The sequence below is a fragment of the Macaca thibetana genome, chromosome 2 (assembly GCF_024542745.1).
Source record: "Macaca thibetana thibetana isolate TM-01 chromosome 2, ASM2454274v1, whole genome shotgun sequence".
Lineage (NCBI taxonomy): Eukaryota > Metazoa > Chordata > Mammalia > Primates > Cercopithecidae > Macaca > Macaca thibetana.
The window spans coordinates 117,035,330-117,052,739 of record NC_065579.1 but is presented as its reverse complement, the minus strand read 5'-3'; the positions used below and the strand labels follow the sequence as shown (position 1 = coordinate 117,052,739).

Below are 17,410 nucleotides of genomic sequence, written 5' to 3'. Positions count from 1 at the left end.
AGAGGCAAGCTACCATCATATTGTGGTGAGTTGTAAGTTTTCTTTCCCATCATCCTTCCTGTTGGCTACAAGGTAGAGAGTCCCCTGTGGTGGAGGCTTTTTAAGTTTATCTCAGCTCCCAAAGTAAGTACCCATTCAGGCTAGTATTGTGGCAAAATGCTGAACATGTCAGTAAGTTTCTCTATCATTTCTCTTCACACATTTTCTTTTCATATGTATACAATCTAAGGAGTAGTTCTGATCTACCTATGTCAGAATTACCTGGGAAGGTAGTTCACTATGCAGATTGCTGGGTACCACCCAGACCGACTAAGCCAGGATCTCGAGGGGATGGGAATATAAAATAGTGCAGCCACTTTGGAAAATAAATTAGCATTTTCTGAAAAAGTTAAACATAAAACTACCATATGATCTAGCAACCCCACTGTCAGATACCCAATAAAAATGAGAACACATGTCTGCACAAAGATTTGACTGCAAGTATTTATGGCAGCATTATTTATAATAGCCCAAAATGGAAACAACCTAAATGTCAATCAACTGATGAATGGTTAGCAAAATGTGGTATACCCATACAATGGAATATGACTCAGCAATTAAAAGGAACAACCCACTGATATATGCCATGACATGGATGAACCTCAAAAATATGCCTGGTGAAAAAAGCCATGGTGGCTCATGTCTGTAATCCCAGCACTTTGGGAGGCTGAGGTGGGAGGATTGCGTGAGCTCAGGAGTTTAAGACCAGCCTAGGCAACATAATGAGACATCATCTCTACAAAAAAAAAAAAAAAAATGTTTTAATTAGCTGAGTGTGATGGTGTGCACCTGTAGTCCCAGCTCCTTGGGAGGTTGAGGTGGGAGGATCAGTTTAGCTGGGGAGATTGAGGCTGCAGTGAGCCATGATCGTGCCACTGTACTCCAGCCTGGGTGACAAAGACAGACCCTGTCTAAAAAAAAAAAAAGTCAGACACAAAAGATGGCATATTGTATGATTCCCTTGATATAAAAGGTCCTAAAGGCAAATCTACAGAAATAGGAAGTGGATTATTGTTCCCTGGGGCAGGGGGTGGAAATGGGCTTAAGAAATCTTGTTAGGAGAACTAAAAATATTCTAAAACTAATTTATGATGATGGTTACACAACTTAGTAAATGTACCAACATCACTGAATTGTGCATCTAAAATGGGTCTATTATATGATATGTAAAACATGCCTCAATAAAGTCATCAGAAAAAAAAATTCTAGACAGGGTTCAGCCCTGGACTGTATACTTTAACAAGCCCCTACATACTTCTTATCCACTCCAAAATTTGAGAACCACTTGCAACTTACTAAAGTTCAAAACCCCACAAGGGTTTTATGATAACCCTAGATATGGGGAGACCAAAAGAAGAGATCAAATTTCTGTGGAATTAATTAGAATGTGTAAAGACTAAATCAATTTTCTAGAACATCATTAAAGCCTGCTGTGAATTAACTGCAGGTAATTTGTTTTTCTGTGCTAAGTTTGGATGGAGATACTCACATTAGTGTTTTCAACATGTATTGTGCAGTTGGAAGAGGCAGCATTCAATTAAATATAGAGCACTTAGTGTGTGAAAAAATCATCAGTGTAATTTCACAGAAACTTTCTTTTTTAAAAAGCAATACTGCCACTTGAGATACTGAGTGTATTTTCTTAGGTGTCTAAATTTGATTATTGCCAATTAAAGGCATCAATTTATTCCCTACTGCCTCTTGTCCTCCTACAGAAAGGGGGGGAAAGTGGTTTGTTGATTTTCATGAATATTTTAAATCTGTAATTTTCTTTCCTCTTTTTTTTTTTCAACACAAGGTCTCACTCTGTTGCCCAGGCAGGAGTACAGTGGTGCAGGTGCAATCTTGGCTCACTGCAGCCTCAACTTCCTGGGCTCAAGTGATCTTCCCACCTCAGCCAGCCTCCCAAGTAGCTGGGACTACAGGTGCACACCACCAAACCCAGCTAATCTTTGTATTTTTTGTAGAGGTGGGGTTTTACCATGTTGTTCAGGCTGTTCATGAACTCCTGGACTCATGCTATCTATCCACCCCAGCCTCCCAAAATGCTGGGATTGTAGGCGTGCACCACAATGCCCTGCTAAATCTGTAATTTTCTAATTCTTTGTCAATACTCAATATTACACAGCTGATTACCTGAAATATAGATGTAGACAAGTCCGTATTCCTATGTGTACATGATTCAAATGGTTTGACTTGTAATTGAAAGTACAGAAAGAAATGTCCTAGGATTCCCAAATAATTTTTAATCAGAACACTGAGTTGCACATCATAGAAAACTGCCACCAAAAATCATTGCACATCTGTTTGTGAATATGTTTTGGTGGGCACAATGGGGGAGGCAAGAAGAGGGAGAAAGAGGATTGTCATCTCCATCTCATCAGGGCAGACTAGGATTTGAATTTGCAGCTTGGTGCAAGACATATTTTATGTAATTATACACTTTCATGGCTGGAGGGGACACCAGGTAGTAATTAACTTTGCAGTGAGGGAAGGAAGGTCCAGGGTGCCCAGCAGCCGGGCCTTGGGCAAAGGGCATGCGCTAACAGAAAGCAACAAGTGTTTGTAGAATGCCACTATGGGCCAGGTGCTTTTTCATGGTAACACAGGGAATCCTCACAATAGTCTTTTCAGGTATTTGCAGGTGTAGTAATTAAGCGTCAGAGAGGTTGAGAAACCTGCACATGATGACACAGCTTGTGAAGATGCATAATCAGGATGTGAAGTCAGATATTTTAAATTCCAAAATTTGTGCTCTTTCATTGTGCCTTCCATTTCTTTCTATTCATATGTTCTTCCCAGTGTAAAAACGTTCAGTTATGTACATCATCTCATTTGATCCTCACACAGCAGCCGCAGGATACATATTATTACCCCCACTTTACAGATCAGGAAACTGAAGGCCTGGAGATTTGAAAAAAAAAAAATGAAGTGACTTCAACATCAAATCATTTGCCCAACATCACACGAGTAGTACAATGGTTCTGAAAGTATGGCTTCTGGGTCAGCAGCATCAGCATCACCAGGAAAATTGTTAGAAATGGAAAGTCCTAGGCTCCAACCCAGGCCTACTGATTAGAAAGTCTGGGGATCATAGAGCCTAGCAGTCTTTGGTTTAACAAGCCCTGTAAGTGATTCTGATTCACATTAAGTTTGAGAACCAGTAGCAAAACTGTGACTTGTGAAATCCTGGTTCAATGCTAACCCTGTTGTACTTTCTTGAATCTGATCCACTAAGGAAGTATACATTTTTTGCACATTCACGTTCTTCTTCTTTTGTAATGCCATTACCTGTTTTGGAGTACAACTGAATGATTTTTTCATATATAATGACTAATTGTATATCTCTGATGTGAGTCATTCGTTTCAGATTTTTTAATCGATCTCTTTCTTCTCTACTTTGCTCATTCTTCTCCCCCCCCCATTCTCTCATGACAAGGTATACTGCTAAATATCAGAATAGTAGGTGATCACGTGGAGTTTGGGGAGGTGGTAGGAAGTGCCAGAAACTGTAAATGATACATCTTGGTCCGTCATGACACCAGCTTTTTCTCTCAATCTGGACCAGAGACTATGCAGCTGCAGACATGTTTTTGTTTTGACTCAATAATATTGGCCTGTACAGAGTTTGTGTATTTTATTTTTCCCTATTTGAATTATTGTCAACATTTCAAAATCAGCTTTCTCACCATGACTCTGATTCAGTTTTCCATTTTCTGGAAGGCAAAATTGGAGTATCTGGTAACTCTAAACTGAGAAAAGACAAGGCAACAATGGGTTGTAACTGGTAGCAGAAGCATGTGCTCTCCAGTTTGCCATAGTCCCCACTACTCCCTATTGCAGCTCTGAATCTAATGCTGAATAGTACTTGCCCTTTATTTTAGTATTTGCACTGCTACTTATCTTATTGTGAAGAAAAAAGTGAATTTATGAGCCTATGTCTCTTTTAAGTGCTGAACCAAAAGCCAGACTATTTTTTTTCATACTTTAAGTTCTAGGGTTCATGTGCATAACGTGCAGGTTTGTTACATATGTACACTTGTGCCATGTTGGTGTACTGCACCCATCAACTCGTCAGCACCCATCAACTCATCATTTACATCAGGTATAACTCCCAATGCCATCCCTCCCTTCTCCCCCTCCCCATAATAGGCCCCAGTGTGTGATGTTCCCCTTCCAGAGTCCAAGTGATCTCATTGTTCAGTTCCCACCTATGAGTGAGAACATGCAGTGTTTGGTTTTCTGTTCTTGCGATAGTTTGCTGAGAATGATGGTTTCCAGCTGCATCCATGTCCCTACAAAGGACATGAACTCATCCTTTTTTATAGCTGCATAGTATTCCATGGTGGATATGTGCCACATTTTCTTAATCCAGTCTGTCACTGATGGACATAAACCAGACTATTTTTAAAGAAAATAAGAACCTGGCGGGGCACATTGGCTCATGCCTGCAATCCCAGCACTTTGGGAGGCCGAGGTGGGAGGATTGCCTGAGGTCAGGAGTTTGAGACCAGTCTAGCCAACATGGTAAAACTCTGTCTCTACTAAAAATACAAAAAAAAAAAAAAAAAAAATTAGCTAGGCATGGTGGCATGTGCCTGTAATCCCAGCTACTCAGGTAACTGAGACAGGGGAATTGCTTGAACCAGGGAGGTGGAGGTTGAGGTGAGCCGAGATCATGCCACTGCACCACTCCAGTCTGGGTGAAAGAGTGAGACTCTAGGGGCGGAGCAAGATGGCCGAATAGGAACAGCTCCAGTCTCCAGCTCCCAGCACAAGCGACACAGAAGACGGTGATTTCTGCATTTTCAACTGAGGTACTGGGTTTATCTCATTAGGGAGTGCCGGACAATCGGTGCTAGTCAGCTGCTGCAGCCTGACCAGCAAGAGCTGAAGCAAGGCGAGGCATCGCCTCACCTGGGAAGCACCAGGGGGAAGGGAATCCCTTTTCCTAGCCAGGGGAACTGAGACACACAACACCTGGAAAATTGGGTAACTCCCACCCCAATACTGCACTTTACCAAGGGTCTTTGCAAATGGCACACTAGGAGATTATATCCCACACTTGGCCAGGAGGGTCCCACACCAGCAGAGCCTCCCTCATTGCTACCACAGTGGTCTGTGATCTAACTGCAAGGCAGCAGCAAGGCTGGGGGAGGGGTGCCTGCCATTGCTGAGGCTTAAGTAGGTAAACAAAGCCACTGGGAAGCTCGACCTAGGTGGAGCCCACAGCAGCTCAAGGAGGCCTGCCTGTCTCTGTAGACTCCACCTCTGGGGACAGGGCACAGCTAAACAAACAAACAAAAAAAAGCAGCAGAAACCTCTGCAGATGCAAACGACCCTGTCTGACAGCTTTGAAGAGAGCATTGGATCTCCCAACACAGAGGTTGAGATCTGAGAATGGACAGACTGCCTGCTCAAGTGGGTCCCTGACCCCTGAGTAGCCTAACTGGGAGACATCCCCCACTAGGGGCAGACTGACACCCCACACCTCACACAGCAGGGTACACCCCTGAGATGAAGCTTCCAAAGCAAGAATCAGAGAGGTACACTCGCTGTTCAGCAATATTCTATCTTCTGCAGCCTCTGCTGCTGATACCCAGGCAAACAGGGTCTGGAGTGGACCTCAAGCAATCTCCAACAGACCTACCGCTGAGGGTCCTGACTGTTAGAAGGAAAACTAACGAACAGGAAGGACATCCACACCAAAACCCCACCAGTACGTCACCATCATCAAAGACCAAAGGCAGATAAAACCACAAAGACGGGGAAAAAGCAGGGCAGAAAAGCTGGAAATTCAAAAAATAAGAGCACATCTCCCCCTCCAAAGGAACGCAGCTCATCGCCAGCAACGGATCAAAGCTGGACGGAGAATGACTTTGACGAGTTGAGAGAAGAAGGCCTCAGTCCATCAAATTTCTCAGAGCTAAAAGAGGAATTACGTACCCAGCGCAAAGAAACTAAAAATCTTGAAAAAAGAATGGAAGAATGGATAACTAGAATAATCAATGCAGAGAAGGCCATAAACGAACTGACAGAGATAAAAACCATGACACAAGAAATATGTGACAAATGCACAAGCTTCAGTAACCGACTCAATCAACTGGAAGAAAGAGTATCAGCGATTGAGGATCAAATGAATGAAATAAAGCGAGAAGAGAAGTCTAAAGAAAAAAGAGAAAAAAGAAATGAACAAAGCCTTCAAGAAGTATGGGATTATGTGAAAAGACCAAATCTACGTCTGATTGCGGTTCCTGAAAGTGAGGGGGAAAATGGAACCAAGTTGGAAAACACTCTTCAGGATATCATCCAGGAGAACTTCCCCAACCTAGTAGGGCAGGCCAACATTCAAATTCAGGAAATACAGAGAATGCCACAAAGATACTCCTGGAGAAGAGCAACTCCAAGACACATAATTGTCAGATTCACCAAAGTTGAAATGAAGGAAAAAATGTTAAGGGCAGCCAGAGAGAAAGGTCGGGTTACCCACAAAGGGAAGCCCATCAGACTAACAGCAGATCTCTCGGCAGAAATTCTACAAGCCAAAAGAGAGTGGGGGCCAATATTCAACATTCTTAAAGAAAAGAATTTTCAACCAGAATTTCACATCCAGCCAAACTAAGTTTCATAAGTGAAGGAGAGATAAAATCCTTTACAGATAAGCAAATGCTTAGAGATTTTGTCACCACCAGGCCTGCCTTACAAGAGACCCTGAAGGAAGCACTAAACATGGAAAGGAACAACTGGTACCAGGTATTGCAAAAACATGCCAAAATGTAAAGACCATCGATGCTAGGAAGAAACTGCATCAACTAATGAGCAAAATAACCAGTTAATATCATAATGACAGGATCAAGTTCACACATAACAATATTAACCTTAAATGTAAATGGACTAAATGCTCCAATTAAAAGACACAGACTGGCAAACTGGATAAAGAGTCAAGACCCATCAGTGTGCTGTATTCAGGAGACCCATCTCACATGCAGAGACACACATAGGCTCAAAATAAAGGGATAGAGGAAGATCTACCAAGCAAATGGAGAACCAAAAAAAGCAGGGGTTGCAATACTACTCTCTGATAAAGCAGGCTTTAAACCATCAAAGATCAAAAGAGACAAAGAAGGCCATTACATAATAGTAAAGGGATCAATTCAACAGGAAGAGCTAACTATCCTAAATATATATGCACCCAATACAGGAGCACCCAGCTTCATAAAACAAGTCCTTAGAGACTTACAAAGAGACTTAGACTCCCATACAATAATAATAGGAGACTTCAACACCCCACTGTCAACATTAGACAGATCAACGAGACAGAAAGTTGACAAGGATATCCAGGAATTGAACTCATCTCTGTACCAAGTGGACCTAATAGACATATACAGAACTCTCCACCCCAAATCAACAGAATATACATTCTCCTCAGCACCACATCATACTTACTCCAAAATTGACCACATAATTGGAAGTAAAGCACTCCTCAGCAAATGTACAAGAATGGAAATGATAACAAACTGTCTCTCAGGCCACAGTGCAATCAAACTAGAATTCAGGACTAAGAAACTCAATCAAAACCACTCAACTACATGGAAACTGAACAACCTGCTCCTGAATGACTACTGGGTACATAATGAAATGAAGGCAGAAATAAAGATGTTCTTTGAAACCAATGAGAACAAAGACACAACATAGCAGAATCTCTGGGACACATTTAAAGCAGTGTGTAGAGGGAAATTTATAGCACTAAATGCCCACAAGAGAAAGCTGGAAAGATCTAAAATTGACACTCTAGCATCGCAATTAAAAGAACTAGAGAAGCAAGAGCGAACACAGCTAGCAGAAGGCAAGAAATAACTAAGATCAGAGCAGAACTGAAGGAGATAGAGACACAAAAAACCCTCCAAAAAAACAATGAATCCAGGAGTTGGTTTTTTGAAAAGATCAACAAAATTGATAGACCGCTAGCAAGACTAATAAAGAAGAAAAGAGAGAAGAATCAAATAGACGCAATAAAAAATGATAAAGGGGATATCACCACTGACCCCACAGAAATACAAAATACCATCAGAGAATACTATAAACACCTCTACGCAAATAAACTAGAAAATCTAGAAGAAATGGATAATTTCTTGGACACTTACACTCTCCCAAGACTAAACCAGGAAGAAGTTGAATCCCTGAATAGACCAATAGCAGGCTCTGAAATTGAGGCAATAATTAATAGCCTACCAACCAAAAAAAGTCCAGGACCAGATGGATTCACAGCTGAATTCTACCAGAGGTACAAGGAGGAGCTGGTACCATTCCTTCTGAAACTATTCCAATCGATAGAAAAAGAAGGAATCCTCCCTAACTCATTTTATGAGGCCAGCATCATCCTGATACCAAAGCCTGGCAGAGACACAACAAAAAAAAGAGAATTTTAGTCCAATATCCCTCATGAACATCGATGCAAAAATCCTCAATAAAATACTGGCTAACCGAATCCAGCAGCACATCAAAAAGCTTATCCACCATGATCAAGTGGGCTTCATCCCTGGGATGCAAGGCTGATTCAACATATACAAATCAATAAACGTAATCCAGCATATAAACAGAACCAAAGACAAAAACCACATGATTATCTCAATAAATGCAGAAAAAGCCTTTGACAAAATTCAACAGCCCTTCATGCTAAAAACTCTCAAAAAATTCAGTATTGATGGAATGTATCTCAAAATAATAAGAGCTATTTATGACAAACCCACAGCCAATATCATACTGAAGGGGCAAAAACTGGAAGCATTCCCTTTGAAAACTGGCACAAGACAGGGATGCCCTCTCTCACCACTCCTATTCAACATAGTATTGGAAGTTCTGGCTAGGGCAATCAGGCAAGAGAAAGAAATCAAGGGTATTCAGTTAGGAAAAGAAGAAATCAAATTGTCTCTGTTTGCAGATGACATGATTGTATATTTAGAAAACCCCATCATCTCAGCCCAAAATCTCCTTAAGCTGATAAGCAACTTCAGCAAAGTCTCAGGATACAAAATCAATGTGCAAAAATCACAAGCATTCTCATACACCAGTAACAGACAGAGAGCCAAATCATGAATGAACTTCCATTCACAATTGCTTCAAAGAGAATAAAATACCTAGGAATCCAACTTACAAGGGATGTAAAGGACCCTTCAAGGAGAACTACAAACCACTACTCAGTGAAACAAAAGAGGACCCAAACAAATGCAAGAACATACCATGCTCATGGATAGGAAGAATCAATAACGTGTAAATGGCCATACTGCCCAAGGTAATTTATAGATTCAGTGCCATCCCCATCAAGCTACCAATGAGTTTCTTCACAGAAGTGGAAAAAACTGCTTTAAAGTTCATATGGAACCAAAAAAGAGCCCTCATTGCCAAGACAATCCTAAGTCAAAAGAACAAAGCTGGAGGCATCACGCTACCTGACTTCAAACTATACTACAAGGCTACAGTAACCAAAACAGCATGGTACTGGTACCAAAACAGAGATATAGACCAATGGAACAGAACAGAGTCCTCAGAAATAATACCACACATCTATAGCCATCTGATCTTTGACAAACCTGATAAAAACAAGAAATGGGGAAAGGATTCCCTATTTAATAAACGGTGCTGGGAAAATTGGCTAGCCATAAGTAGAAAGCTGAAACTGGATCCTTTCCTTACTCCTTATACAAAAATTAATTCAAGATGGATTAGAGACTTAAATGTTAGACCTAATACTATAACAATCCTAGAAGAAAACCTAGGTAATACCATTCAGGACATAGGCATGGGCAAGGATTTCATGTCTAAAACACCAAAAGCAATGGCAATAAAAGCCAAAATTGACAAATGGGATCTAATTAAACTAAAGAGCTTCTGCCCAGCAAAAGAAACTACCATCAGAGTGAACAGGCAACCTACAGAATGGGAGAAAATTTTTGCAATCTACTCATCTGACAAAGGGCTAATATCCAGAACCTACAAAGAACTCAAACAAATTTACAAGAAAAAACAAACAACCCCATCAAAAAGTGGGCAAAGGATATGAATAGACATTTCTCAAAAGAAGACATGCATACAGCCAACAGACACATGAAAAAATGCTCGTCATCACTGGCCATCAGAGAAATGCAAATCAAAACCACAATGAGATATCATCTCACACCAGTTAGAATGGCAATCATTAAAAAGTCAGGAAACAACAGGTGCTGGAGAGGATGTGGAGAAATAGGAACACTTTTACAGTAGCTGGGATTACAGGCATACGCCACCATGCCCAGCTAATTTTTGGTTTTTTTTTTTTTTTGTATTTTTAGTAGAGACAGAGTTTTACCATGTTGGCTAGACTGGTCTCAAACTCCTGACCTCAGGCAATCCTCCCACCTCGGCCTCCCCAAAATGCTGGGATTACAGGCATGAGCCAACGTGCCTGGCCAGGTTCTTATTTTCTTTAAAAATAGTTTGGCTTATGTCCATCAGTGACAGACTGGATTAAGAAAATGTGGCACATATACACCATGGAATACTATGCAGCCATAAAAAAGGATGAGTTCGTGTCCTTTGTAGGGACATGGATGCAGCTGGAAACCATCATTCTCAGCAAACTATCGCAAGAACAGAAAACCAAACACCGCATGTTCTCACTCATAGGTGGGAATTGAACAATGAGATCACTTGGACTCTGGAAGGGGAACATCACACACTGGGGCCTATTATGGGGAGGGGGGCGAGGGGAGGGATGGCATTGGGAGTTATACCTGATGTAAATGATGAGTTGTTGGGTGCTGATGAGTTGATGGGTGCAGCACACCAACATGGCACAAGTATACATATGTAACAAACCTGCACGTTATGCACATGTACCCTAGAACTTAAAGTATAATAATTAAAAAAAAAAAAGAAATGCTTTTAGTTCATCTATACTCTATAGAAACAATGCTTATCACTGGCTTACTGTCAATAAATATGTGGGTAAATCTGTTCGAGGCTCTCAGCTCTGAAGGCTGTGAGACCCCTGATTTCCCACCCCACACTCTAAAAAAAAAAAAAAAAAAAAAAAAAAGAGTGAGACTCCATTTCAAAAAGAAAAAGAAAAAAAAGAAAAGAAGAGCCTATTTCTTGGTAGAAATGAAAAACTGATCTTATTTGCTTAACACAGAAAGAGTAGCCCATTTTATATGCCTGTCTGACCCCTGTGAGCATTTGAATTAGTGAGCCTTGTCTTTCTGTCTGGCAGGCAATCAGCTACACTATGAGGAATTGCATTTTCGTGCTAGACTGGTCCCAGCATGACTGGTACAAACCTAATAGAAGCCATCAGATACCTGTTGGTATTCTCTGTAGCTTCCCATTTATGTATTTTCCTCTGGGTGATGCTGCCAGGGGCCTTGCCAATAACCTCAATTATGTGGAATTATCTTTTCAGGTGGTAATCATGGAAGTCCAAGGCCTGAAATCTTTGGCTCCAAATCGCATCGTATATTGTACAATGGAGGTGGAAGGAGGAGAGAAACTACAGACTGATCAGGCCGAGGCTTCTAAACCAACGTAAGTTATGTTTCTCCAGGGTCCATCTTATAGAGGGTTGCTGCCATTAGTTCCATTTTGGCCAACTCCGAGGTAAAGATCTGGTTTCCCCAGGAGATCCTAGAAGACATAAACCTTGATTATTTTTCAAAAGATGATTTGCCTACCTTTTTATTTGGCAGCCATAGCAAAGATTCTAGTTCCTTCAAAGCAGAGAACTGAAGAAAATTAAAGAAGCAGTCTCCTTTCTGGTGGTTTTAAGTATTCACCCTTGAGAGATTAGTCACAATTTCCATTCATCAGTCTAATGTGCAGGAACGTTTGATATAAGTTTACTTTATTAAATTTTCTAAATATTTGGTTTTCAGTATAAGACTTAAAGTTTTTTTTTTATTTCCATAGATTTTTGGGGGAATAGGTGGTATTTGGTTATATTGGTAAGTTCTTCAGTGGTGATTTGGGAGATTTTGGTGTCATCACCTGAGCCGTATACACTGAACCCAATTTGTAGTCTGTTATCCCTTACCCCCTTCCCACTCTTTCCCCCTGTGTCCCCAAAGTCCATTGTATCATTCTTATGCCTTTGCATTCTTGTAGCTTTGATCCCACTTATTAGTGAGAACATACGATATTTAGGTTTTTGTCTAATTTTTTTCCTATATGTCATAGTTCTGAATGTATTAGCAAGGTAGTATGTTACATAATACATTAATTCATTGGGTCAATATAATTGTGTCAAATGCTTACTATGTGTGTGTACAAGGTATTAGTGCATGGTGGAAAGGAAAGTAGTCACTGGTGTAGCGCTCCACAGCTCACAGTTTCGTGGGACCATCAGAAAAGTAATGACACAAATATATAATTACAGATAGTTATAAATGCTGACAAAGGACACTTTGAGAGGAGATAGCAGGAGGGACCTGAACCAGTTTGTGAGAACAGATGCAGAATAGGCCTTCCTTAGGACATATGAGGTATCTGAGCTAATATTATTAAAGTTGAGCAATGGGAGTGGGGATGGGTGGAGAGCATTCTAGGCAGAGTAAACAGCTTGTGCAAAGGTCTTGTGGTTAGCAAAGGCCCCGGGCAAGGAGAAATTAAAAGGTGGCCAGTGGGGCTGGAGTTTGGAGAATAAGGGGTGCCATAAGCTGCCAGAGAGGCAGGCAGGGCCATACCATGGGGAAGTTGTTAGGCCTTGGCAAGGAAAACATGAATTGGAGATGTATTTTGAAAAGGTGACTCTCGCTGCAGTGGGTGGGGAGTGGGTGGGCAGAGTTGTGCAGGAGGTCAGTTAGGGTCCTGTTTCAATGGTCCACAGGAGCAATAATGGGTTCGTTCATTAGGGTCAATAGACTCTCAGACCTCAAAGATTCTTGAGAGATCATTGCTCCCTTCCCTCCCTACCCACTACTTTTCTCTCCCTTCCTTTTCTATCTCAGTAAGCCCATCTAGACTAATGAGCATCTTTTTGTGTTGGTGTTAATTCATAAGAGAGTCATCAAAAGAGAAACCCCGAACAGTAGCTCACTGCCTCTCCTCCCCCAGAGCATTATAAGCTGTTTGGCAGAACATGAATAACTTACCAGGATGTTCAAACAAAATAGTTCAAAGAAAGCGCTGAATGTTTCCTGGACTAGAGAAAATCTGAGGGCATTGTATGCCTTCAAGTGGCTCTTTGCATGAATAGGCAAAAGCCTTAGATGCTCAGAAGCTGGGAGAAATTAATGAGTGTGTACAAGAGGAAATGGAAACCAGTGCACCTTGTCACACACCACCCTTCCTCCCTTTTTTTACAATCGAGTTTCAAAGTGACAATGAATGTGGTTTCTTTTTTACTGCCATTGATGAAATCCTAGTTATTCCTCAAATGGTCTGATCATTTTCCATGCTCTTATGTTATACTGCACTATTTATTTGTGCTTTTTAAAAATGTATGATATATGGGGGAAGAATAACCTATTTGGTATTTCTGCCTACTTTTTAAGATGCTGGGCCCAATATGGTGTTATAACATTGAGAAGGAAGGAGAAAGTTCTGATTATTCTAACAGACTGTTGCTTCATATGAGCTATTATAATTCAAAACACAGTTTGTAACATTTGATCAGACGCAACAGTTTCAGTTACCAGGGTAAATGATGAGTTGATTTTCCTGTGCTTGTAAATGGTTAAAACAGAATTTCAGATTACAAATAATTACAGAATGCTTGGGCCTACCTGCTTGAAATATTCATGTTTCATACACATACTTACTCATAACTACACATGTGGATTATGATGTCTATAAACAGAAACAGCTCACATTGAAACATTTTGCTTTTCCAGCAAGAAGTATACATTTTTGATTCCTCTTCAGTCAATAAGTTTGTTGATTTGTTTGTTTTATAATACCTTAAGGATTCAGGTTTCGTGACCAGGGTCAAGTCAAATCAATCAGTGGTAGCTACCTAAAGTGCTGTACTGAGAAGCGTTCGAGGCCAAATCCATACTCAGAGGAAAATAGTGCCAAGGTCAACTTGTAATATCTGCCCTGGGAGAGGGAGGAGTACAAGTGCTCTGTATTTTCCATTTCTATAGTATCCCAAAGGGATATACCGGAAGCTTGAAATGTACAACACTCATGTGTCTTCCTGTCTATCCTTTACATGTAGACTCTCCTATATCCTTTACTTATTTTCCTTCTAAATCCACAAGTCTGTACTCAATACTCTTTTTAACCATTTTTCTTTGTTACAGTTCACTTCCAGTAGTTTTCCTCTGCCTCCAAGTTGTTTTGTTTTGTTTTGTTTTGGGGTTTGGGTTTTGTTTTGTTTTGTCTTTTGAGACAGAGTCTTACTCTGTCACCCAGGCTGGAGTACAGTGGTGCGATCACAACTCACTGCAGCCTTGGCCAACCTGGACTCAGGTGATCCTCCCACTTCACTCTCCTGAGTGGCTGGGACTACAGGCATACACCACAACACCCAGCTAATTTTTGTATATTTTTGTGGAGACAGAGTTTTACCATGTTGCCCAGGCTGGTCGTCTCGAACTGTTGGGCTCAAGTGACCTGCTCCCGCCTCAGCCTCCCAAAGTACTGGGATCCAGGCATGGGCCACTTCACCTGGCTTGCCTCCAGTTTTATCTGTTAGGATGAACCAGCCTGTTTGTGTAGTTCCATTTTCTTCCTGCCTCCCTAGTTTTAACTTACTCAGAAGCCTCTTCATCATCTCTTTTCTTTGAAGCTTTATTTCTTCTCCTTTTCTCCACTTTCTCCCCTCCCACTTACACTTTCTCCTATTACTAATCTCCAGCTGTCATCTCTGCTACTTGATTTTGATTATTCTAGAAATTTTCCTTTCAGGGATTATCTTTAATTTGTCCTAATAACTCCACTTCATCCTCTGACAAGCTTAGCCCTTTTCCTGCCCTATTCATCTTCTGAATCTTGTCTTTGACTATTTTTACAGCCAGCTGTTGCCCATGCTTTATTTATATATTCTAAAACCAAAACTCCATTCGAGCGTGTTTTGTTTATTACTCAAATTCCATGGTTGCTGCTACCAAGTACTATACCCCATAACTGGAACCCTGACATTGTACCATAGCGCATGTCTACAAGGAATTTGGCTGTTGTCTTTTTTTTCTCAAGTATAGCCAAAAATTCAGGCATACATAACATAATCCAGTTTGTCTAAGAGTATGTTACTTGGAATCCTCATGTATGGAATCGACATTTCCCATCCTTCACCTCCTTTAAGAGTGCCATCTCTTCACTTATAGCCAGGACCCTGCTCAGCATGGTCATATTGGATCAGTTGTATAATATAATAACACTGTGTTCATTAGTTAAATCTATTAATACTTTGTGTGTGGTAAAGGCGGGGCAGCCTCTTATACTCTCAGCTAAATTGTGGCCTGTATTCATCCTTCACTTGATCAATCTATTTGATACCTGTGAGTTATTTTCAAGCAGACTGTGTCCTCTCAATTCTGTTGTCCTCCTCTCCTGCGTTTTTAACATAGAAAGCCAGGAGAATGTATGATCAAGTTTTCATGAGATGTATTTATTTTACAATACTGTCTCCATTTGCAACAGGTTGTTTTTGCTTCTGATAGGAAACCGATGGGGATACTTAGGCAGAAGTGCTTCAAATCCTGCCATTAGGTCAGCAGCCTCAGGAAGGCATGGAGATGGAGAAGGGAAATGCTTTGGGGATTCCAAAGCATTTGGAATATATTTTCCCACTTTCTTTGAACTAGAGCAGAGGGCTGTTCTTGCTCTAAGGTAATGTATTTCAAAGGGTGGCACTCTTACCTTTACTAAGAACAGAGATTATGTTAAGTAATACCAGAACATGGCATCGTGAGATGAAATTATGTGAAAAGAAAGGCACTCCTTTTCCATTTATTTTTCAATTCTTCTGATAAGATCAAGGAGAACATTTTAATATGATGCTAGTAGGTCATTAACACCTCCACAGGTCTCAGGCTCAGAGCCTTCTGCAGACAACAGCATCCAGTTAAGATTTCATAGCCTTGTTTAGATCCCATTACGCTTACCTTCCATTCATGGCTGGTGGTGCTGTTTTGTCTTTTGTAGCGATGACATAAGATTTCCTTTTTAAAGAAATACAGTAACACTTAAAAAGTGAATCAATTTAAATAAAATATATTAAGTACATAATAGCACAGGTGGTACCTGGGTACGATGAAAAGTAATCATGAAAGTATCTTGCATTGGTATACAGAAATGGTAGAGATTGGGAAGATAGTAGGCAAATTATGTTAATTTGAAAAAAAAATTGATATAAAGAAACCTGACATATTCCCTGAGTAGAAAATATATTCCAAAATTATATGTATTGGTAGTTTTGTACAATGTAAGTTACCCTCTATAATAACCATGCCCCAAGGATTAAATACTGGAACACTTAAATAATTTTGCTGAAAAGAAAGGAGGTTTAATTAGCAACCCAGTATTGTGCTAATGTATCTGAAATTATACTGTACTGAATTGAAACCAAAGATGCCACTTGGCATTTGATTATTTAACAAGTTCATTACTCCTGACAGGACATGGGCTTCTGACATATGAATTTCATTATTACCAGGGATTAGAAAACACAACCAAACTTGGAAACTTGGTATTTTCCAAGGAAATGAGAAAATAAAATGCCCTAACTGGGAAATCTTGTCACGGCCCTAGTGTTCTTCAACGACATCTCATCTGATGAGACAAACAAAAAACAAAAACAACACAAAACACAACAACTTCCTGTAACATTTTTCTTCTGTGAAATATATTATTCATCCTCATGGTAGAGTGCAGAATGGGCCAGGCTTATCATGCCCAAATTATTCATAGAAATGGAGTTCTATTAAATTGTTCCCACATTAAGTCAGTTACAAAGTCAGAAAAGGAAGTTGTTCCCTCCAGTTGCTTGCCTCACATATTATGTTCTTAATGGTGCTTCCTTTTTCAATTTAACCAAAATGTTTTCTGTGTACTGGGCCTTGGAATGGTTTAAATAGGAGGCAGAATATCTGTCCTGAATGGCTTCTTTGATATTTAGATGTGCTATGATGATATGAAAGGGTAGATACTTGCATTCCTTCAGCAAGTGCATGCACAAGATGCTTTCCTTGGGTCCAACCAGTGCTGGGGCTACAGCTATGAATAACATATCTCAAGCCTTGGCCTGTGGATCAAACATTCCAGTAAGGGACACAGGCAATAAACAAATGAACAAATGAACAAATGAATATATAGGGGTAACAACAGATTATAATTTGTGTTCTGAAAGAAATGAGCAGGCAGCTGTGATAGAGAGTAGCGGGGGCATAGGGAAGAG

At 40.4% G+C, this 17,410-nt stretch overlaps 1 protein-coding gene across 13 annotated transcripts in view; it reads left to right on the top strand.

Annotated features, from left to right (window-relative positions):
- The window catches only part of CADPS (calcium dependent secretion activator), a 483,238-nt gene that overhangs the window by 223,974 nt on the left and 241,854 nt on the right, over nt 1–17,410 (top strand). For all 13 annotated transcript variants that reach the window (XM_050781204.1, XM_050781210.1, XM_050781212.1 and 10 more), the window contains exon 6: nt 11,477–11,598. In XM_050781204.1, coding sequence (XP_050637161.1) covers nt 11,477–11,598 — 122 coding nt within the window. The remainder of the gene's footprint in view (nt 1–11,476; nt 11,599–17,410) is intronic.